The sequence below is a fragment of the Macaca nemestrina genome, chromosome 3, assembly GCF_043159975.1.
Source record: "Macaca nemestrina isolate mMacNem1 chromosome 3, mMacNem.hap1, whole genome shotgun sequence".
NCBI lineage: Eukaryota > Metazoa > Chordata > Mammalia > Primates > Cercopithecidae > Macaca > Macaca nemestrina.
Window position 1 is genome coordinate 48,802,301 of NC_092127.1, and position 22,732 is coordinate 48,825,032.

The following is a 22,732-nucleotide window of genomic DNA, read 5'->3' on the forward strand; positions in this document are numbered from 1 at the left end:
GGAACAGAGTCAAAGAGTCTCAGTTTTGCCTCAGTAAAATATAGGTGGTTCCTACAGAACAATGAAAGTGCCACCTTCCTCCTTTAGTGCTGCTCATAGGCTGCTGTTGGGTAATTCTTGGAAAATAATGCTCTTTGTTTCCCACTTCTTTTCAGGTGACAATTGTAGAAAAGGCAGACAGCTCCAGTGTGCTCCCCAGTCCCTTATCCATCAGCACCCGAAACAGGATGACCTTCCTATTTGCCAACTTGAAAGATAGAGACTTTCTAGTGCAAAGGATCTCAGATTTCCTACAACAGACTACTTCCAAAATATATTCTGACAAGGAGTTTGCAGGAAGCTACAACAGTTCAGATGATGAGGTCTGTGGAAGACACCTGAAAGCATTTTTGGTTTATCCTCTTCCTGTGCCCAAGTGTGTTCACTTCCTTGCCCATTTTGTTTGATCTTCCAGCTTTGCATCCGATGCCCAGAGTGATATCTCAGCAATATCTCATTTAAATCTCAAAGACTTTGTATTTGGGGTCATAGATTTGGAAAGAACCTTACAGAGCACCTGGAATAACACTTTTATTTTATACTTGAAGAAATTCTTAAGTAATCTGTTCTAGTTACATAGCAAGTGACTTGGGTCCATATAGTGACATTGTTCAGAATGGTATAGAAGTCACTAAATAAAGTCTCAAACCTGAAGTACAAATCATTATGATGATTTTATTATGATAAAATATATATTGGGTCCCTGTGGAATTCTTCCCTGGACCAACATTCAGGAAAACTGGAGGCCTGAAAAGACAGGCGACTAGCTGAATGGTTAGAGGAAGTTACTGGCAGATAAAACATGTTTTGAAGGTGGTAAGCTCACACATAACATCCTTGTCTCTGTTCACCTGCCCCAAGCTTATATGGGCATTTTTGAGGCACCAGAAACTCAATGGGGTGATGAGGCAGCCATAGCTGCTGATTCAACCATGACATGCTTTGCATACATGCAAATCAGACAAACAAATGGGCAAGCACTTTGTTGCGAATATACATCTAAAACATGAAGATTCAGAAACCTGTTGTGAGCATTGAAGTGCTGCAACCCGGGACCCAGCCACCTGTCTAATCCCTGCCAGAATGATGGCTGGCTGCTTTTCTCCTATTTCTTCACATAACAAGAAACATTATGGGAAAAAATGATGGAGCTTTTGATAACCATACAGAAGACACTGAAGAAGTAGGTTATATTGCCCATGTCCTCCCAATGTCTTGTTCCTCTCTGTGTTGACAGGTGTACTCTCGACCCAGCAGCCTCGTCTCCTCCAGCCCCCAGAGAAGCACGAGCTCTGATGCTGATGGAGAGCGTCAGTTTAACCTAAATGGCAACAGCGTCCCCACAGCCACACAGACCCTGATGACCATGTATCGGCGGCGGTCTCCCGAGGAGTTCAACCCGAAATTGGTGGGTGCCTCTCACTTTTCCATGAAACTTTGTAGATTTGAACAATGCCACTAACACTATTTTTCACTATAAGTAAATTCACACATGCCTGTGTAAATGGAGATTTTCCTATTAAGCAGATTTTTGTCTAAATATATTATAAGTTTCACAGTGGCTTCCTGGAAGGAGGTGAGTTACAGAGGGTACCGGTGACTTCTTTTGGTCTTGTTTGGTTTTTCACTCTTGCTTAAGTTAAACCAACAAATAAATACCTGATTTCTCAGCCCATATTAGAACATCATTAACTTACCTTCACTTGGGGGTGTAGACATAAAACCATAAATACAATCTCAGGTAAGTAGGATTCTGACTCTGGGCCCAAAAGCTTTGTGGCAGAGCTGCAGGCCATGGTAGATGTGTAAAATTAGAGAACTCCAGAAAATCTGACTTCCTTTTTCTCATGAGTTCTTTCTGGAACTTGTCACTCCATTCAGCAGGGAACATGTTCTGACCTTCCATCACTCTTCTCTTACCATCCTCAGGGTACTTTGGATGTCGTAATGTTTCATTATCCCTTTCAGGCCAAAGAGTTTCTGAAAGAGCAAGCCTGGAAGATTCACTTTGCTGAGTATGGGCAAGGGATCTGCATGTACCGCACAGAGAAAACGCGGGAGCTGGTGTTGAAGGGCATCCCGGAGAGTATGCGTGGGGAGCTCTGGCTGCTGCTGTCAGGTACGGCCGCTGGGCTGGGAGTGCTGGCGTCAGAGTCTGTGGGACTCCACGCCAGGGCCTCTCTGTGCCTTCAGTCATGCCTCAGGGGTTCTTTCAAATATGCATTCCCCAGTTGAAAGCTACGTCATGTTTCCTCACCAGAGTATTGAAGTCCCTCAATTATTGTTCCCTTTATAAAATTATAGGGCCCATAGGAAGCAGACCAAATGTTGAAGCCACCATCCTTCGAGTCTTTCTAAGTACTTCCGTTTCTTCAGTCAGGCTATTTAGGAATAAAGGAGAACCTGAAGTAAAAGAGCAGAATACTTTGTGACTTGGATAGTTCTTTTTTCCTTTCCCAGCTACGTCAACTTCATTGAGAATGTTTAAGTGTGACACATCCTCAGAGCAGTCATCAAGTGGGGAAGTGGGAGGAAAGAAATGAGAGGAATGAAAAGGCCCGGGTGTTTGATTTTTGCCACCTCCTGAAGTCTTTGGTCATCACTGGAACCATAAAGTTGAGGCCAGAGTCTGCACTGGAAATAAAAGCCTACTCAGATCATACCTTGTACTTCAAGCCAGAGATGCCAGGAAGGACAGAAGGGGACACGTCCATGGACCAGTGGTGAAGAGGCATCCATCTTTATTGGTCCACAGAACTGGCTCTTGTGCCTGTCCATCATTCTGTCACATCAGATCTTTGAGCCCTGCTACAGAAACCAGAGATCCTTCAGGCTAAGCCCACACTGCTTCCTCCCATCCGAAGCACTGAGTGTGTCTCGGGGATCTTTAGTGTCTCAGACATCAGAGCACTCCTTAGTTTCACTAACTTTACTTTCACATGTAAATCAGTTGCTCTATCTAGATTGAAGCCTGAAATATAATCATTCTAAATAGGCTTATGTGAATATTTTTATTTGAACCTAAGATGGTCTGACACAAATGCTGTTATTAAAAGCTTTTATTCTTAGAAAGTGATATTAAAATTAATAATTACCAGACTCACAGGAAAGCCTTTAAAGAAACCTATAGCTCTTTGTAAAAGTAGATGTAAATGCCCATAATGAGATGTATAAATGTCTCAGAAATAGGAACACATAATCCTGAAAAATAATTGGTTTTGTCTATTTCATGTAAAACTAGTTTGTTCTATATTTATTTAATACATGTCTTATTTTTCATTTTTCTTTCCTTCTTTCTTTTTGTAGAAATAGACATCTTGCTGTGTTGCCCAGGCTGGTCTCAAACTTGTAGGCTCAATCAATCCCCTACCTCAGCCTCCCAAAGTGCTGGGATGACAGTCATAAGCCACTGTGCCTGGCCTCATTTTCCCTAAGTAGACCAGCCATAGCTCCTCATTTAGAAACCTAAATTTGTGTCAACTCATCTCTAATTATAATTCAAACCCAAGAAGATCATTACCATCCAGTCTTCTCTTGTCTTCCCTGTGTTTGGTGAACTAGTCACCTTGACAACCAGATTCACATCACTGACAGAGTAAACAGAGTTCCATTTTCATCTTCCTTGTTCAAATTAGAAGTTATTTATAGCTGTGTTTTAAGTGAAAATGAAACTCAAGACGAGTACTGGGAAACTAGTATATACAACAATAGTACACAGCCCTATCTCAGAGATAATGTTGAGAGTTAGACCCAGCGTTTCCTTTAATGGCAGCATTTCCTTTAATGGCAGCCCTCTTTTGGGGCGATAACTGAGCCCGTACTTCCACATCCAGGAATGGGGTTCGCCTGAGGGCCAGCCTGTCATGAAGAGAGCACAGCTCCAGGCCAGAGCCCAACTTGGGTCTCACCTGCTCCCTGTGACCCTTAGGGCGATGGCCTCATGACCTGAATTCTGTACCCACTGACATGAAATGCAGGTGAGATGACAAGAAATCACAGTATCTCTCCCACAACAACAGAGCAAAAGCCAGCGTTATGTCCCTGTCAGCTGGGTTGACTTTTCCAGGGCAAGCGTGAGTGGTGAGGCCAGCTCTCTCAGTGACCGTCAGAGACAAGGCCTGGGCCAGTCCAGGAATCTTGGGACTCCAATTTTCTGAATTATGAAATGTGAGTGTATACCCTGTCAATATATATATCATTTATATATTTTTATGATATCTTTATTGAGATACAATTCACAACTTACCAGTTAAGGTGTACAATTCAGTGGCTTTTTTTTTTTTTAGTACATTCACAGAATTGTACAATGATCACAATTATAGAACATTTGTCATCTCCCAAAAATACCCCATACCTTTTATCCATTTAGAAAATAGATATAAACTGTTTGGAAATACAGACTGGTAGTTCCATTCCCCTGAAGCCCCCTCCCAGCCCCAGGCAACCACCAGACTACTTTCTGTTGCTAGATATTTTGTATAAATGGAATCATATGTAGTTTTTTGTGACTGGTTTCTTTCACATAGCATACTGTGTTCAAGGTTCCATCATGCTGTAGCATGTATCAGCATTTCATTGCTTTTTATGGCCAAATATTATATCATTGTATGGATATACTACACTTTGTTCATTCGTTTTTCAGTTGATAAACATTTAGGTTGTTTCTACTTTGTGGTTCCTATGAATAATGCTGCTATGAATATTCATCTACGTGTTTTTGTGTGGGCTGGGCACAATGGCCCATGCCTGTAATCCCAGCACTTTGCGAGGCCAAGGCGGGAGGATCACTTGAGCCCAGGAGTTTGAGACCAACCCAGGCAACATAGTGAGACCCCATCTCTACAAAACAAATTTTTTTAAAACTAGCTGGGTGTGGTGGCATGCACATGGAGTCCCAGCTACTCAAGAATCTGAGATGGGAGGATCGTTTGAGCCTGGGAGGTTGAGGCTGCAGTGAGCCGTGATCAGACCTCTGCACCCCAGCTTGGGTAACTCAGCAAGACCCTCTCTCAAAAAATAAAATACAGATTTAAAATTTAGAAAATTAGAAAGTTTAAAATTTTTTTAAATACAGGTTTTTGTATGGATACCTGCTTCTATTTCTCTTGAATGTATGAATGAAGTGGAATTTCTGGTTCATATGGTAACTCTATGTTTAACCTTTTAAACGTTAAACATTATTTTGATTTGCATTCTCCTGAAGGATAATGATGTTGAGCATTTTTTCATGCACTTACTGACCACTTCTATATCTTCTTTGTAGAAATATGTACTCAGATCCTTTGCCTGCTCTTAATTGGGTTACCTTTTCATTATTGAGTTGTAAAAGTTTTAAACATATTTGAGATACAAATTGATTATCAGATTTTTTCTAAAAAATGCTCCCATTCTGTGCATTGTCTTTTCACTGTCTTGATGGTATCCTTCAAAGCACAAAAAAATTTAATTTTAATGAAATAACAATTTGTGTATTTTTTCTTTTGTCCTCTGCTCTCATGATATGAAGATTTACACCTATACTTTCTTCTAAGAGTTTATGGTTTTAGCTCTTACAGTTAGGTCATTTTGAGTTAATTTTTTTTTTTTTTTTTTTCTGGAGACTGAGTCTCACTCTGTCGCCCAGGCTGGAGTGCAATGGCATGATCTCGGCTCACTGAAACCTCCATCTCCCGGTTCAAGTGATTCTCCTGCTTCAGCCTCCTGAGTAGCTGGGATTACAGGCATGCACCACCATGCCTGGCTAATTTTTGTATTTTTAGTAGAGACGGGGTTTCACCATGTTCGTCAGGCTGGTCTCAAACTCCTGACCTCGTCGTGATACACCCGCCTAGGCCTCCCAAAGTGCTGAGATTACAGGCATAAGCCACTGCACCCGATCTTGAGTTAATTTTTTATGTGGTGTGAGATGAAGGTGATAGTCTAATTCATTCTTTTCCGTATGAGTATCCAGTTGTCCTAGCACCGTTTGTTGAAAATACTATTCTTTCCCCCATTGAATTATCTTAGCACCCTTGTTAAAAATTAATAGACCTTAAATATTAGGATTTATTTCTGGACTCTTAAATCTAGTCCATTGATCTGTATGTCTGTCTTTATGCCAGTACTTCACTGTCTTGCTTACTGTAGCTTTGCAGTAAGTTAAAATTGGGAAGTGTGAGTCCTCCAATTTTCTTGTTCTTTTTTGAGTCTCTTGAAGTTGCATATGAATTTTAGGACCAGCTAGCCAATTTTTGCAAAAAGGACAGCTGGGATTTTGATAGGTATTGTGTTGAATCTGTAGATCAATTTGGGAGTTTTTCTATCTTAACAACATTAAATCTTCCAACCCATAAACACAGAATGTCTTTTATTTAAGTCTTTGTCAATTTCTTTGAGCAATATTTTTAGTTTGCCGTGTGCAACTCTTACATGTGTTTTGTTATATTTATTCCGAAATATTTTATTCTTTTTGATGCTATAGTAAAGGGAATTCTTTTCTTACTTTCACTTTCAGATTATTCATTGCTAGCCTATAGGTTTTGTGTATTGATCTTGTATCCTGAAGCCTTCATGAACTCATTCATTTTTTCCAGCATTGTTGAGGTATAATTGACAAATACAAATTATATATATTTAAGGTGTATTAATTTGACGATTTGATATACATTGTGAAATGATTACTGTAATCAAGCTAATTTAACATACCTATTACCTCACATTGTTACTATGCTTTTTCTTTTTGTCTTTTTTTCTTGTTTTTTTTTGGTGGGGAGAGTTTGGTGAGAGAATACTTAAGATCTACCCTCTAGCAAATTTCAAGTGTACAATACAGTATTACATGAGATCTTCAGAACATTTTCATTTCTTATAACTGAAGCTCTATACCCTTTAACCAACATCTCTCCATTTTCCCCCTTCCTTAGCTCCTGGTAATCACCATTCTACTCTCTGTTTCTATGAGTTTGACTATATTAGATTCCATATATAACTGAGAACATGTATTACTTGTCTTTCTGTGCCTGGTTTATTTCACTTAACATAATGTCCTCCAGGTTCAACCACGTTATCAAAAATGACAGAACTTCCCCTCTTATAGGCTGAATATAGTATCCCATTTTGTATATATGCCCCATTTTCTTTATCCATTCATCTCTTAATGGGCATTTAGATTGTTTCTATATCTTGGCTGTTGTGAAAATGCTGCAATAAACATGGGAGTGCAGATATTTCTTCGGGATACTGATTTCACTTATTTTGGATATATGCTTAGAGTGGGATTACTGGACCATAAGGTAGCTCTATTTTTAGTTTAGGGAGTGTCTATACTGTTTTCTATAATGGCTGTAGCAATTTACCTTCCCACCACAGCGTACAAGGGTTCCCTTTTTCTCCACATCCTTGCCAACACTTGTTATCTTTTGTCTTTTTGATCATAGCCATTCTGACAGGTATGAGGTGGTATTTCATTGTAGTTTTGATTTGCATGTCCCTGATGATTAGTGATGTTGAGCACTTTTAAATCACCTGTTGGTGATTTGTATACCTTCTTTTGAGAACTGTCTATTCATTTCCTTTGCCCATTTTTAAATCAGGTTGTTTGGTTTAGACTATTGAGTTCTGTGAATTCTTTATATATTTTGTATATTGACCCCTTATCAGACATATGGTTTGCAGATATTTTCTGCCATTAACTTGCTTTTTGATTGCTTCCTTTGCTGTGCAGAGCTTTTTAGTTTGATGCCATCCCACTTGTCTGATTTTTGCTTTTGCTGCCTGTGCTATTGGTGTCACATCCAAAAAATAATTGCCATATCAGTGTCAAGAAGCATTTTCTCTCTATATTTTCTTCTACCAGTTTTATGGTTTCAGGAACTGTGTTAAAACTTTAATCCATTTTGCATTAATTTTGGTACATGGTATAAAAAAAAGGGTTCGTTTTCATTCTTCTGCATGTGAATATTCAGTCTTCCCAACAGTAATGTAATTAAAATTTAGATTGAGAAGTAGATACTTGCATATAGGATTTTTCTGTCTTAAAGAATCTTAAAGTGTAAGTATCTCAAGTGGATGAGGTTCAGTATAACTCTCCATCCTCATCCCCACCACCCAAGGAACTTCCATCACTAATGATGACTCACCACTGGTAGGAATACTCTTACCACTCTCTGCAATTTGAAAAACCCACCAAGTATCTCCACCTTCTCCTCAATATGGCTGTTAAACCCTTCAGAACTAACAGGTTAGCAGGCAGTTTTCAAACTTATTTGGAGAGGCAGACCCTCCTTTTTCAAGTGAAATCTTAATGAAAACCACAATAAAATAAAAGCAAAGCTGCTGGGGTTGAAGAGAGCAATGAGAAGGTGAAGCCTCAGCCTGGCTTGTGATGATGACCTCCCCACCTGTGTTCCTAAGCGGTCCCTTGGGACTGTCTGTGGGCGTTCCGCGGTGCATGGTTTTGTAGCTTGGGAACCTCTACCTTAGGAAAGTTTTTAAGTAGGCAGCCTACTATGGAACTGAAAGAGGGAAGGAGGCCACAGGAAAATTCACCAGTCTAGCCACGATTGCAACATACCACATCTGTGATTTCACCTTCTCTTGCAAGTTTCCTTTGAGAGGTAGGGAAGTAAAGCGGTTCAATCGTAAGCTGTAGTTGCAAACCAAAGGGCAGAGTGCTCACATTTTTGATATTGTATCTGTTGGATATATCTCAGGTGCCATCAATGAAAAGGCCACACATCCTGGGTACTATGAAGACTTAGTGGAGAAGTCCATGGGGAAGTATAATCTCGCCACGGAGGAGATTGAGAGGGATTTACACCGCTCCCTTCCAGAACACCCAGCTTTTCAGAATGAAATGGGCATTGCCGCACTAAGGAGAGTCCTAACAGCTTATGCTTTTCGAAATCCCAACATAGGGTATTGCCAGGTAAATGTCACAGGTGGTTTATGCTAAAGAATAAAATAAAATTTCTATTTATTTGCCAACACATAGTGGGAAGGAAGGTTTACGGTTAACAGAACTATGACTTCACCAGGCCCTCTCAACCTTGGCACTGTTGACACTCTGGACTGGTTAATTCTTTGTTGTATGGGCTGTTCTGTTCTTTGTAGGATGTTTAGTAACATCGCTGGCCCCTACCCACTAGATGCTGGTAGAAAATCCCCAGTTGTAACAACCAAAAATGTCTCTAGATACTGCCAAGTGTCTGAGAGGCAGAATCATCCTGGGTTGAGAACCACTGCACTGAGCAGAGGAGCCCTTTCTGGATTCACCACTGTCTAGCTAGGTGACCTGGAGAAGATCCTTCTGATCACTCTCTGCCTCAACCCTCATCCCACCCTGGAGTAAGAGAGAGCATCCTGAGCACCAGGCCTGTCACTGTGGTTCGCCACAGTGTTCCTCCTTTGCATCCTCTTAAGTAATAATGTCCTTAAATAGAGCTTTTATATGCTAGGGTTATGTCTTAATACACACTAAAATAAATGCTTAACTTAGTATTAAGAAAGGTGCCCACATACCAACAAAAGTCATCTCTTGTACTGGTATAGATGCCAAAATTTGGGAAGCTCCAAAATAACGTGACCTTAGAATCAAAGGCTATATCGTCATAGAGGCCTTCCCTGACAATCCAGCAAAAGCTAAAAGAGGCTGAACTCCTACTTCAACACGCAAGTGCACGTGCATGCACATGTTAGTCTCCCTCTACTGCATTAGTTTACCTTTTTATAACTTTCAATTTAAATAACCCCCCACACAGACTAGTTAACCTTTTCATCTTTGTTTTATCTGACACCAGGATTTAGGACCTGCAAGATATCACCACTGTGTCCCTCATCTTCCAATACCTAGTCCAGAGCCTGTTACAAGGTAGACCCCTAAAAAACCTATCTCCACTGAACTGGCAGGGACCATCATCATGTACTAGGATCAGCAGGTTAATTCTCAAGTGGAATTTCCATGATGATATCACTTGGGAACAAAATGAGTAAGACTTACAAGAAAGAGCCTATTAAACCAAAATACCTTTTTTGAAATTATATTGTAGAAGCCTGATGAACAGTTACTGGTTTCTAGGAGATCAAAAGCATAGGAGGTAATTGGCCTCTAATATAATGAAGTTCATATTTATCTTTTAATCTTCCTCTTTTTAATTAAGAAGACTATTAAAGTAGTTGGGTCTAGAGTGGTTATGAGGTATCTGATAATATCTTTTAATAAAGTACAGTTACTTTAGAATTTAAATCACTCTCAGTTATCACTACCATCTCTCTCCAGATGGAAATGTTGGGTGAGGACTCCAAGTCTGAAAGATTTCATTGTTCTCTGAGGAAAGCCTGGAGCCATGTGTACCTGATTATAGAAACCATTATGGAAAGTTACAAAGGAAATGTTTACCTCACTGAATTAAGAACATTGAGAGATTTTAGCAGGTTAAAAGCTTTGTGAAATAGCCTTTGGGCAAATTTTTGGAATAGGGGTTTGCCAGTAGGAGTTCAGGGCTCTGTCTGGTGAATATTGGTGCTGAGGAAGACTCTGCACACTTACTGGTTCAAGGACTCAGGATTTTACATTTTTAAAGGGTCATAAAACAAAACTCAGAAGAATATGTGACAAGAGACTATGTACAGCCTCCAAAGCCTAAACATGTTTATCTGGCCTTTCACAGAAAAGGTTTGCCAGCCCCTGTGAGAATAACTGAGTAATTTTAATATGCTAACAGAATTTCTTATATTTTAAACTGTATTTGTTGACATCTTCTTTCACTTTTTTAGGCCATGAATATTGTCACTTCAGTGCTGCTGCTTTATGCCAAAGAGGAGGAAGCTTTCTGGCTACTCGTGGCTTTGTGTGAGCGCATGCTCCCAGATTACTACAACACCAGAGTTGTGGGTAGGTGGGGATGCATTTAACATTTCAACCTATGTCTTGTCAAAAAGATGTTTTTAGAGAAGTACCAGCCGGAACACTATTTCTGGTCACCATAAGCCAGAAGAGTTTCAGACTACTCCAGTTTTTCAAAATGGAAATGAGCGAGGTTGAATAAATATAGGTTGTATACAAAGGAGCCCCATGGAGTTTAAGGGACTACACACATATCACTGCTCCAGAAATTATTTTAGAAAATATTTGATGTGTGTGTCACTCTGACATGTGAGAGCTACACCAGGTATACGTACCATCAACACAAAGAGATTTGATAAGAAAATTAATAAAGAGGATGGGAACCTATGAAATACAGAGGTATTCCCAAAAAAAAAAAAAAAAAAAAAGGCTATCTGGGGTGGAAAAAATAGAATATAGAGGTTTATTGAAAACTAAGTTTCTAAGGTATTTTTCAGGACTGGTTTTATTGCAGAGCAAACACCTGTTTTGAGGATTTAAATTATTGCTGTAACTCCTTGTAATTCTGTCAAATGTGAGTGATTCATTTTAGCAGGACAAGCTTTTCATTGCTAGGGTCATACATTATATTGTTTATGCTTCTCACTTGCGTTCTTTCTATATTTCTAAACATTTGCACATGAATTTGATTATTGAAAATATTATCAAAAATGTCCTTAAGTTGATCATGAATGTGTACAACAGGAATGCTTTTAAGTTTTAAAAAAAGTAATTTTTTTAAAAAATGATTAATATATGGGCACCACGCATCCAGAAGTGGTTTTTTTTTTGTTTTTTTTTTGTTTTGTTTTTTTTGAGACCATCTCGCTCTATCGCCCAGCCTGGAGTGCAGTGGCGTGAACTTGGCTCACTGCAACCTCTGCCTCCCGGGTTCAAGCGATTCTCCTGCCTCAGTCCCTGAGTAGCTGGGACTATACAGACTCCTGCCACCATGCCTGGCTAATTTTTGTATTTTCAGTAGAGACAGGGTTTCACCATGTTAGCCAGGCTGGCCTTGAACTCCTGACCTCAGGTGATCCACCTGCCTCAGCCTCCCAAAGTGCTGGGATTATTATTATTAATATTATTTTGATAAACAAAAGTTTGCCAGCTAAGCTGCTTAGATGTACATTTGGAACTGTAGTCATGTGTTGATGTTCTGGCTGATGACGGACTGCATATACAACAGATGTCCCATTAGATTATAATACTGTATATTTACTGTTTCATTTCTATGTTTTGATACACAACTATTTACCATTATGTTATAGTTGCCTACAGTATTTAGTACAGTAATGTACTATACAGGTTTGGAGCCTAGGAGCAATAGGCTATGCCATATAGCCTAGGTGTGTAGTAAGGCTCTACCGCCTAGGTTTGTGTGAGTACTTTCTAAGATGTTGACATGACAAATTCACCTGACAACCCATTTCTCAGAACATGTCTCCATTGTTAAGTGATGCATGACTATACATGGATGTACATTTCATGCCAAACCAAACATTATGTTGCCAACACAATAACTAATTGTATGTCATGAAAACTTTATAAACTGGCTTTCTTAACAACCCTTATAATTGTCATGTGATTGTTCTTTTTTGGAAGGGAAAACGGGGCAGGAAGAGCCCCGAAAAAGAAGATACAGCCAGAACTAATCTGGTGACTGAGCTGTGTTGACAACTTGGTCTAGTAACAGTCACAGCAGAACAGTTAGCAGAAAGGAACAGAGTCCTGTGCTAGCAGTCATTGTGAACTGGATTATTAGTCAAGTTGTTTGAATGGATTCTTTAGTTACACTGTGTAGTTGGCTAAGCTGTGCCTTTTTGTGTACCTCGCTGCCACAGGTGCACTGGTGGACCAAGGTGTCTTTGAGGAGCTGGCACGAGACTACGTCCCACAGCTGTATGACTGCATGCAAGACCTGGGCGTGATTTCTACCATCTCCCTGTCTTGGTTCCTCACACTATTTCTCAGTGTGATGCCTTTTGAGAGTGCAGTTGTGGTTGTTGACTGTTTCTTCTATGAAGGAATTAAAGTGATATTCCAGTTGGCCCTAGCTGTGCTGGATGCAAATGTGGACAAACTGTTGAACTGCAAGGATGATGGGGAGGCCATGACCGTTTTGGGAAGGTATCGTACTAAGCCTCACTTTGAAAACCACCTCCGGTTTTCTTCCTCTTGCTTTCTCTTCATTTCATGAGTCTTAACTGATTTGATGGTGGTCATAATACCCGCTTCTTCCTGTGGCTGATGATTTATTTTCATATGCTTTTTCTTTAGAAATTAACAGAATTTCTTTCTCTCTTTCCATCTTTAAAGAAACTCTAGTCCTTTGTTTTAAAATGTAGAACTTGCAGAAAACGATTGGAGAATTATAATGGGAGGATTCCAGTTTCTTCTCCCTGTGACTTCTGATGCATTCTTCTTCCAGGTATTTAGACAGTGTGACCAATAAAGACAGCACATTGCCTCCCATTCCTCACCTCCACTCCTTGCTCAGCGATGATGTGGAACCTTACCCTGAGGTAGACATCTTCAGACTCATCAGAACTTCCTACGAGGTAGGTCTTGTTTCCTAGCTGAGCAGAGCTTGACCATGCATTCCACACTTCCATTGCTGCCTGTTTTGTGCTGATGTAACAGAATACCACAGACTGGGCAAAGAACAAATATTTATTTCTCAATTCTAGACTTTGGGACACCCCAAATCAAGGCATTGGCAGGTTAGGGCCTGGACTTTCTGCTTCCAAGATGGCACCTTGCATGTGGTGTCCTCTGGAGGGGAGGAATACCACGTCTTCACTAGCAGAAGAGAGAGAACCCATGCTCATAAGACCTTTTTATAGTGACGTTAATCCATTTGTGAAGGCAGAGTCTTCATGACCTAAATGTTGCAGGTGATTGGCAACTATCTGAGACTGGTATCATGTGGACAGTAGGAAGAATTTACCAAGGCAGTTGTAAGTAAAGAAAAGCAGATTTATTAAGGAAAGCATGAAAATACATTTCAAGGATGCAATGGGCAAGTTAGCAAGAGAGGAGTTAACTGCAAAGAGACAAAGGCTTGCTGGGGATTTTATAGGGTGGTTCTTGTGCTGTGTGCTGGAGAGGGCTTTGTGCAGTACTGAGAACGCCGAGGTTGTAGTGAGCTAACTTGCATTTTTCTGTCAGCCGAGGGTCTGGTGATAGCTGGGCACAGGAAGATTATGAGTTATTTGTACAGGAGAGCTATGTGTCCTTGATCATGAAGAAGGGTAGACTTACAGCTTATTTGTTTTGTTTATTTATTTATATATATATTTATTTTGCTTTCCCTGGGTCCTGCTAGCCCAATTCCCTTTCCCTAATTAGGACTCCACACTAAATACCTCCTATGAGACCCCACTTTCCAACTCTGCTGCGATGGGGATTAATTTTCAACATGCGTTTTAGGGAGAATAAAAACATTGAGACCATAGGCTTACCTGCTTCCTTCTACATTGTGAGAACTACTGGTCAGAAGTAAGTAGTTCTGTGCTAGCTGACAGCTTTGACCTCCAGAGATGGACACTGAATGGAGCCTGGATGTCTTGATGATTACATAGTAGCACATGGCAAAACAAGCTGTGGCTCTCCAGCGCTTTACCATTCCCATCCTGAAGCCTGATCTAGTAGCAGCTCAGTTTCAACTCTTTATAGATTAAGGAGGGGCTGTTGAGAGTGGGCATGGGGAGGCTGACCTTCACAAATCAATTTGCTTTCTGTTCCCATGCTAAGTACTTAGGGCTTCTTTGAAGTAGACAGTCTGAGACACTTGGAATAGCCTGTATAGCCCAGAGTAGACCAGAGTCCTAGGATTCCTCTAAAATTGCTTGGCCTGGGTGGGGGAGGATGCTTTCTTGTTCATGATGACCCTGGAATCAGCCTGATGTGCTGCTCAATCTCACAACAGAACTAATATGCTTCTTGGGGTGAAGGAACCACAGTGCCACTTGCCCCCTTAAGCACCTGGTGGTTTGTGAGGCCCCAAGTGCTCATAACACTTGATGGTTTCTTCATTTCCTGATCCTTGATTCTCTAAACTTTTATGGAAATGATCACTAAGAAAGAGAAAGCGTGAGTATTCTGCTGAGCACACTGTGCTCTCTACAGATGTTTTGTGATTTTGATTGGTGATTGTCAGTATTCCAGCTAGCAAACAAAGTGGATAGGAGAGAAATAGTGAGGAATGGAGTGAGATCAGAAAGCCTCTCTTAAAGTAAAAAATTTAGTGCTTTAAAAAAATTGCTATGGATATAGAAATCTTTTCAGAAATGTTTGTCCTTAACTCATAATGAGACAGACTGGTAATTATTTTTTTAATCTTCATTGAAACTCCATATATATTGAAAGCAAAATGTTTTGTTTTAGAATCATAAAAGCAATACATGTTTATTTTAGAAATTGTAGGGAAATAGGAAGAAAAAAATAAACTGTATCCTATAAGCATTTTACGTTTCCCTTAAGTATGTTTTTATACTTACAACATACACTTTTTAAAAAAAGGTCCTTCTAAATACTGCTTTGTCATTTTCTATGTATACCATGAGCATTCCCTAATATATTAAATATTATTTGAAGGCATGATTTTACTAAATTGTATTCTGCTTTAATGAGGTAACAAAATTTATTTACCTAGTTCCCTTTTGTTAGACACTTACTTCGATTTCTTCCAAATTTTCAGTATTATATAGCATTCTAAGATAAACTTGTACCGAAATATCACATCTCTGATTATTGTCTTAGAATCCTAGAAATGAATTTAAATTAAAAGTTTGGGTTAAAAAAATTAGATTGGCCGGGCGCGGTGGCTCAAGCCTGTAATCCCAGCACTTTGGGAGGCCGAGGCGGGTGGATCACGAGGTCAGGAGATCGAGACCATCCTGGCTAACATGGTGAAACCCTGTCTCTACTAAAAATACAAAAAACTAGCCGGGCGCGGTGGCGGGCGCCTGTAGTCCCAGCTACTCGGAGGCTGAGGCAGGAGAATGGCGTGAACCCGGGAGGCGGAGCTTGCAGTGAGCCGAGATCGCGCCACTGCACTCCAGCCTGGGTGACAGAGTGAGACTCCGTCTCAAAAAAAAAAAAAAAAAAAAATTAGATTAAAAAAAAAAAAGAATGATCAAGCTATTGGCACCCACTGTCAAATTTCCATGAAGTATGTTTCAATTTATGTTTCCACTATTAGATATAAAGAATGAATATTTCACCTTACTGTCTCCAAAACTATTTCCATATGCATTTAAAAAAATCATTGTCCCAGGACTTTGGAATAGTACTGTATGATGTAAGCAAGAGCTTTTCTATCTGTGGGTTGCTTGTCTAAAGGAATCCTCAGACCTTTATTGTTGAAAGAATTCTGCACCAAGGTATTGTGGGATATAATGGGGTTTCTCTTCCAATTATCTGATCAATCTTTTATTCTTTAATTCATAGTACGCCCCGCCTTTTTCTTCTTTTTCTCCTTTTTCCTTTTCGCCTTTGTTAGATGCCTAGTGCCGCCTCAGTACCAAGCGTTATCAGTACCAGCTCACATTCCTTTCCTTATTTGGAAGGAGGAGTCACTTTCTTGTTCATTACCGACACCCGCTTCCTTGTTCTCTCCACTTTCTTTTACGTTCCCACCCTATCTAAAAAAATCAAATGTTTGGCCAACCGGGATTAGTTTAGATTGTATGACCCAACCCCAGCCAATGGGGAAAGGGTACCGGGGCAGGTCCTGCATCAGGAATAAAGGCTCTCATGCCCTTTGTTCACATGTGCTTTCATGGCAACTGGCCAAGGAGGCACCCCTCTGCGCAGAAGTAAAATTGTTTTGCTAAGAATCTTCTGTTCAACTGTTCTATTTCCTTAGGATTTTGAGCATTATTCCTAAAGTATTAAAGGTTAGTATGTGGCAACTCAGCTTTATTCTCAACAGCAGATAAGCTAGCTTCATGCTGAAGTCAGCACTTTGCCCCTTTTTAAAGGGAAAGCAAAGAAATTGAGACAAGGCCAAAGGCTGATTTCCATTTACATCCTCTTGGGCTGATCCCTAATGGTGGCCCTCAGGCTGCCAAACATCCTGTCGTAACAGGACAAGGCTGCAGTTCCTTCTCTGCCTGGAAAGAATCCTTTTAACTTATATCAGTGCCTATAGTACCAGGTCTTTCGGTGCACGGTAACTGGGTTTTTGTTTTCTCTTCTCTGCTTAAGTGTCACTACTCTGCTCATGTTTCCAGTGGCTCTCTAATGCCTTGTAGATCAACTTTAAGAGAACACCACGAACTCTTGCTGATCGTTTTCTCCCTCCTAACCAGTAAATCGGTGGTTTTCAATCCTGCCTGTGCATTAAATCACTTAATTTTTTTTTTTAAGCTAAGCTTTTAAAAACAAACTCCTAGGCTCCATCCCAGGCCAATTAAATCTGAATCTAGGCATGAAGCCCAAGAGTATGTATTTTTTTTAAAAATTTCCCAGGTGATTCCAAATGTCCGGTGAGGGTTGAGATTCACTGCACTGGCAGAATGGGGCTAATCACTGATGTGGATAAGAATCTGGTTTGGGCTCAGGCATGACACCTGAATGTTCTCAGGTACACAATGCATTTCTTTCTGTTCCTCAGTATAATTAGCTGTGACAATTGAAACATAGGAAAGAAATCCTGAAAGCACATTCATCTTTTGAGATTTAGTTAAGGGCTCCCGAGGTTGCTAGAAATCAGTCTGATATTGATAAGTTCACTTCATAAATACCTCGTGGGGAAAATCTCACTCATTATAAGTTCCCCTAAGCCTCTGTTGAAAGGAATTGTGCCGGTGGTATGAGACTCCAGTTTTCTTCTGCGTAGACCCTCGTGTGAAGCCCTGCACTTTGGGCAGAGTAATATAGAAGTAAAAAACAAAGTCCCAATCTTTAAGTTTGATTCATAGACTGAGATGCCCCTCCTGGAAGGCACAAGAGGATGTTAATAGGCCTTAAAGTGGATACACAGCTGTCACAGAGCCACTTCATGTTCGAGATGACCCAGCCCAGCGTGTTTAGTCTAAAAAGTGTTAACCAGGGAAAGATGTGGCTAATAAAACAGAAGGCACAATCTGTGAAGATGGATAGGCATTTGTGAAAGCTTAGAGTAATGTGTCTCTGGCTTATTAATGATTACTATAATAGCTATTACTCATCGAGAGTCTGCCATGTGTGGGGCAAGGTGCTGGGTGCCTTGTAGGCAGTCCTGCCATGTAAATGTTAACGCAGTTCAAGGTGAAAATGTAAGTTAAGAGAGGTTGAGCTAATTTTTCCAAGCTGCACAGCTAGAAAGCAGCAGCCAGTATCCAAGTAAGAGCTCCCTTGCATTAAAGTCAGGACCAAGGGAGTTTATCTGGATTAGAAGAGAGATGGAATTACGGATGTACCGATGGTCATGAGGTCAACTGGTCCAGTGAAGCTGGTTAGTAGGGAGTCTTGAAATCACTAATTGACTTGGAAGGCATCCAACCGCCACTGGAGACTGAAGAGCATTCTTCTTGAAGTACGTTATCTCTGCTTTCTGTGCAATACATTGGAGGAAGGGGAGAGCTGAAGGAACAGACAAGCAAAAAAGATAGTGTGGTTATATATGGGAAAGACCCAAGAGACGCAAGAAACAGTGTTTGTCTATTCATGTATTAACAAAATCTTTTTTTTTTTAATTTGAGACAGGGTCTCCCTCTGTCACCCAGGCTGGAGTGCAGTGGCTTGATCTTGGCTCACTGCAACCTCTACCTCCCGTGTTCATGTGATTCTCATGCCTCAGCCTCCCAAGTAGCTGAAACTACAGGCATGCACCACCACATCTGGCTAATTTTTTGGTGTTTTTAGTAGAGATGGAGCTTCACCAAGTTGGCTAGGTTGTTCTCAAACTCCTGACCTTAAGTGACCCATCCACCTCAGCCTCCCAATGTGCTAAGATTACGGGCATAAGCCACCGTACCCAACCAAGGAAATTTTTATTCAAGATTGTATAGGCACCTTTCTTATACCAGGTATCATGTTCAGCCCTGGGGATACATTATCAGCACTAGATATTTTCTTTTTTTGAAACGGAGTCTCGCTGGAGGCTGGAGTGCAGTGGCACGAACTCGGCTCACTGCAAGCTTCGCCTCCCGGGTTCAGGCCATTCTCCTGCCTCCGCCGCCAGAATAGCTGGGACTACAGGCACCTGCCACCAAGCCTGGCTAAATTTTTTATATTTTTTAAGTAGAGATGGGGTTTCACTGTGTTAGCCAGGATGGTCTCGACCTCCTGACCTCATGATCCGCCTGCCTCGGCCTCCCAAAGTGCTGGGATTACAGGCGTGAGCCACTGCGCCCGGCCAGCACTAGATATTTTCAAGCACAGTACAAATCAAAAGTACGAACATAATACATTTCCTTTAACCCGTGATCCAGTCCCAACAATTATCAACATTTTTCTGATCTTTGTTTTATTACTCCTCCCCACCTTTTTTTTTTTTTTTCCTGGAGTAACTTAAAGCAAACTCCAGACAGTATATTATTTCACCTGTGGAAGAATGTATCTCTAACAGATAAATTCTTCATTATGTGTCTCTAATGATAAGATGAGTTTGGGCATGGCATTTTTTGCTAATCCATGCCTTTGAATTTTAAGTTTAATTTTTAAAAAAGTTTGTTTATACCTCAAAAGAAAATGTGGACCTATAAGTTAGTTCTCACCAGTTGTTGATGGAACCTCACTTATAACATTAGCAAGTTTTGTGATTTTTTTCTTGTTACTGAGACAGAGTCTGGCCTATCACCAAGGCTGGAGTGCAGTGGTGCAGTCTCGGCTCACTCCAACCTCTACCTCCCAGGCTCAAGCCATCCTCCCAGCTCAGCCTCCTGAGTAGCTGGGACTGCAGGTGTGCACCACTACACCTCGCTAATCTTTGTCTTTCTTGTGAAGATGGTGTTTCACCATGTTGGCCAGGCTTGTCTGATGAGCTCAAGTGACCTGCCCGCCTTGGCCTCCCAGAGTGCTGGGATTACAGGCGTGAGCCACTGTGCCTGGCCGGGTTTTGCTGATTTTAAAACGTGTTTTTTCTCTTCTCTTCATCTTTCTCTTTCTCTTATCAACAATGCCAGGAATAATAAAAGTTACCATACTAATTGCTTTACCTATGTGTGCATAAAATTCTTACACTATTCCAAAGAGGTAGAAATTATTTTCCCTATATTGCTGATGAAGAACATGAGGCCATCAGTTTTTATAAAATTTCTGTGAAATCTGGGACTTGCTATGCATCCCACTTGCTACTTGTGACTATGAAACCGTGCCCTTTCTGCAATGCCCAGGTGTCAAAAGCATGTCTCCTTTATAGAGGCCGAACTTTACATTATTGGTGTATATGTAAAGAAAATAGAGGCCAGGCGTGGTGGCTCACTCCTGTAATCCCAGCACTCTGGGAGGCCAAGGCGGGTGGATCACCTGCGGACAGGAGTTTGAGGCCAACCTGGCCAACATAGCAAAACCACGTCTCTACTAAAAATACAAAAAATCAGCCAGGCGTGGTGGCGGGTGCCTGTAATCCCAGCTACTCGGGAGGCTGAAGCAGGAGAATCAATTGAACCCGGGAGGCGGAGATTGCAGTGAGCCAAGATCTTGCCATTGTACTCCAGCTTGGGCAACAAGAGTGAAACTCCATCTCAAAAAAAAGAAAAAGTGAAAGAAAATACTCTAGAGCAGAATTACAAATTCACGTGACTGTGGCGTCACTCAGCAAGGCACTTAACAATGGGGCAGGGAGTGGAGGTGGTAGGAAAGGGTGGGCTTTTGGAACTAGACAGCTGGGACCTGCTAGAGTTGACAGTCTCTTTAGCACCTGAGGCAAGGAACCATTACTGCCAAAACTTTTTATTTTTCAAGAGAAGTTGGAACTCTTTATTTTACTTGAAAGTTCCTGTTTTTTATAATACTCCCTGGGCCAAACAATATTCATCATGGACTTTCTAGCCTACGGGCTGCCTGTTCGTGACTTCTGCTTTACAGCAACTTTCAAAATAAATTCTAGGTAAAAATAGAGTGATACTGGACACTGTGCTTAGTTATTTTTTGTAATTTAATCAGCAGCACGTTCACACTACAGCTAATAGTTCACATGGAGTATTGAAACGAAGTGTTTTTTGTAATTGCCATATTTATGTGACAACTGTTTCTCTAGCCCTTTCTGGTAGACAAAAGATCTCAAAAGACATGGCACCTAAAGAAGCATAAAATATTAAATGATATATTTTTACATAAAATATAAATACTGTATTCAAATATAAAATATGTGCCCACTTCTGGCAGAGTTATGAGGGTGTTTCCAGATGGGAAGATAGTCAGGGGTGGAGACTCTTCAGAGATCAGAGTACCCTAGAAAGGGCCACCCATTCAATGAACATGGGACTCCACCAGAGTTCTGTTCACCTGAATTCATATCCCTGTTTCTTCTTACCATCTCCTGCCTCCTCTGTCCCCCTCACCCTCCTCTTCTGCCCTCCTGAACATCTACTCCCCACCAAACACAGAAGTACACAGGTGCAGACAGACGCCACCCCCATAGAAGTCAAGGTAGAGCGTGTGGGGCTGTTTCTTCGCAGCCCCCTGTGTGTGAGAACCCCTCTCTCGTCTCTTGGGCTCTGCCCCCTGTAATGTTAGGCTTTTCTATACCCTAAAGCCTCACATTCCATCAATTTCTCCTCTCTCTCACCCAGTCGTCCAAGGCAGAGCCTCGTGTCCTATCTTAAGTATTTGGAGTTTTTTTCTGATCAAGGGATGTCTCTCAGGTGTCACTGGTGCTCAGCCTTCTGCTAACAGTAGTGAACCCCATTCTGCATACTGGGAAAATAAGAACCCCACAAATTCAGAAACACCGAAGAGGCATTTTGAACATCATTTGATGACCTAGTTTTATTTTAAAATAGAAATAAACCATAGGCTTCGCATATTAGAAACAATGCCTTCTTTTTATTTCAGTGAATTTCCCTGTTGTGGGCAGACTTATTCACATCATTTCATGGCCCTCTGGCCTACATTGAGCTTTGTTGTTGTTTTGTTTTGCTTGGTGTTTTTTAAGCTGTAGCATTTAAATATTTCAAGTTCTCTTTGGAGGATTTAGATAGGAAGGGCTGACTGAACTTGATTGAGCTTGACCTTGTGGTCAGTCTCTTTTAAAAATCTGTATCTGTTCTTCATCCATCCTTGTCTTCCCAGTAACACAGGGTAAGCTTTGAAGGATAAAGTAAATTACAGAAACACTGCCCAGCGTGGGCAGGGGAACGCTTGTTCCGCTCAGGAATGATGGTGGGGTGGGAGGAGCCAGAGAACATAAACTTGAGACAGACTCATCTCCACCTCGTTCCTTTATCTCAGCTACTTGCTCCTTGTTCTAAGTCTGGGGGAGAGAAAGGGAACATCTGCAGGCAGGATGGAGGAAAGTGGTGTGAAATGAAGGGCCACACACCTATTTGTTGGTTGATATCAGGACCCACAGGGGCAAAGCACTTTGGGAGGCTGAGGCAGGCAGACCACTTAAGCTCAGGAGTTTGAGACATGCCTGGGTGACATAGGGAGACTCCATCTCTACAAAAAAGTACAACAATTAGCCAGGCGTAGTGGCACATGCCTATAGTCCCAGCTACTCGGGAGGCTGAGGTGGGAGGATCATCTGAGCCTAGGAGGTTGAGGCTGCAGTGAGTCGTGATCATGCCACTACACTCCATCTTGGACACTAGAGTAAGACCCTGTCTCAAAAAAAATAATAAATTGCCTTTCTGCCAATAAAGATGTTAGAAATTAAACTGAAAATAATTAGAAACA

The 22,732-nt window shown here is 41.0% G+C and overlaps 1 protein-coding gene across 2 annotated transcripts in view; it reads left to right on the forward strand.

Moving 5' to 3' along the window:
* LOC105493286 (TBC1 domain family member 9) overlaps positions 1-22,732 on the forward strand; it is a 138,003-nt gene that overhangs the window by 87,480 nt on the left and 27,791 nt on the right. For both annotated transcript variants that reach the window (XM_011760824.2, XM_011760825.2), the window contains exons 7-13: positions 156-362; positions 1,277-1,447; positions 2,008-2,158; positions 8,730-8,944; positions 10,792-10,909; positions 12,745-13,030; positions 13,332-13,461. In XM_011760824.2, the coding sequence (XP_011759126.1) occupies positions 156-362; positions 1,277-1,447; positions 2,008-2,158; positions 8,730-8,944; positions 10,792-10,909; positions 12,745-13,030; positions 13,332-13,461 (1,278 nt within the window). The remainder of the gene's footprint in view (positions 1-155; positions 363-1,276; positions 1,448-2,007; positions 2,159-8,729; positions 8,945-10,791; positions 10,910-12,744; positions 13,031-13,331; positions 13,462-22,732) is intronic.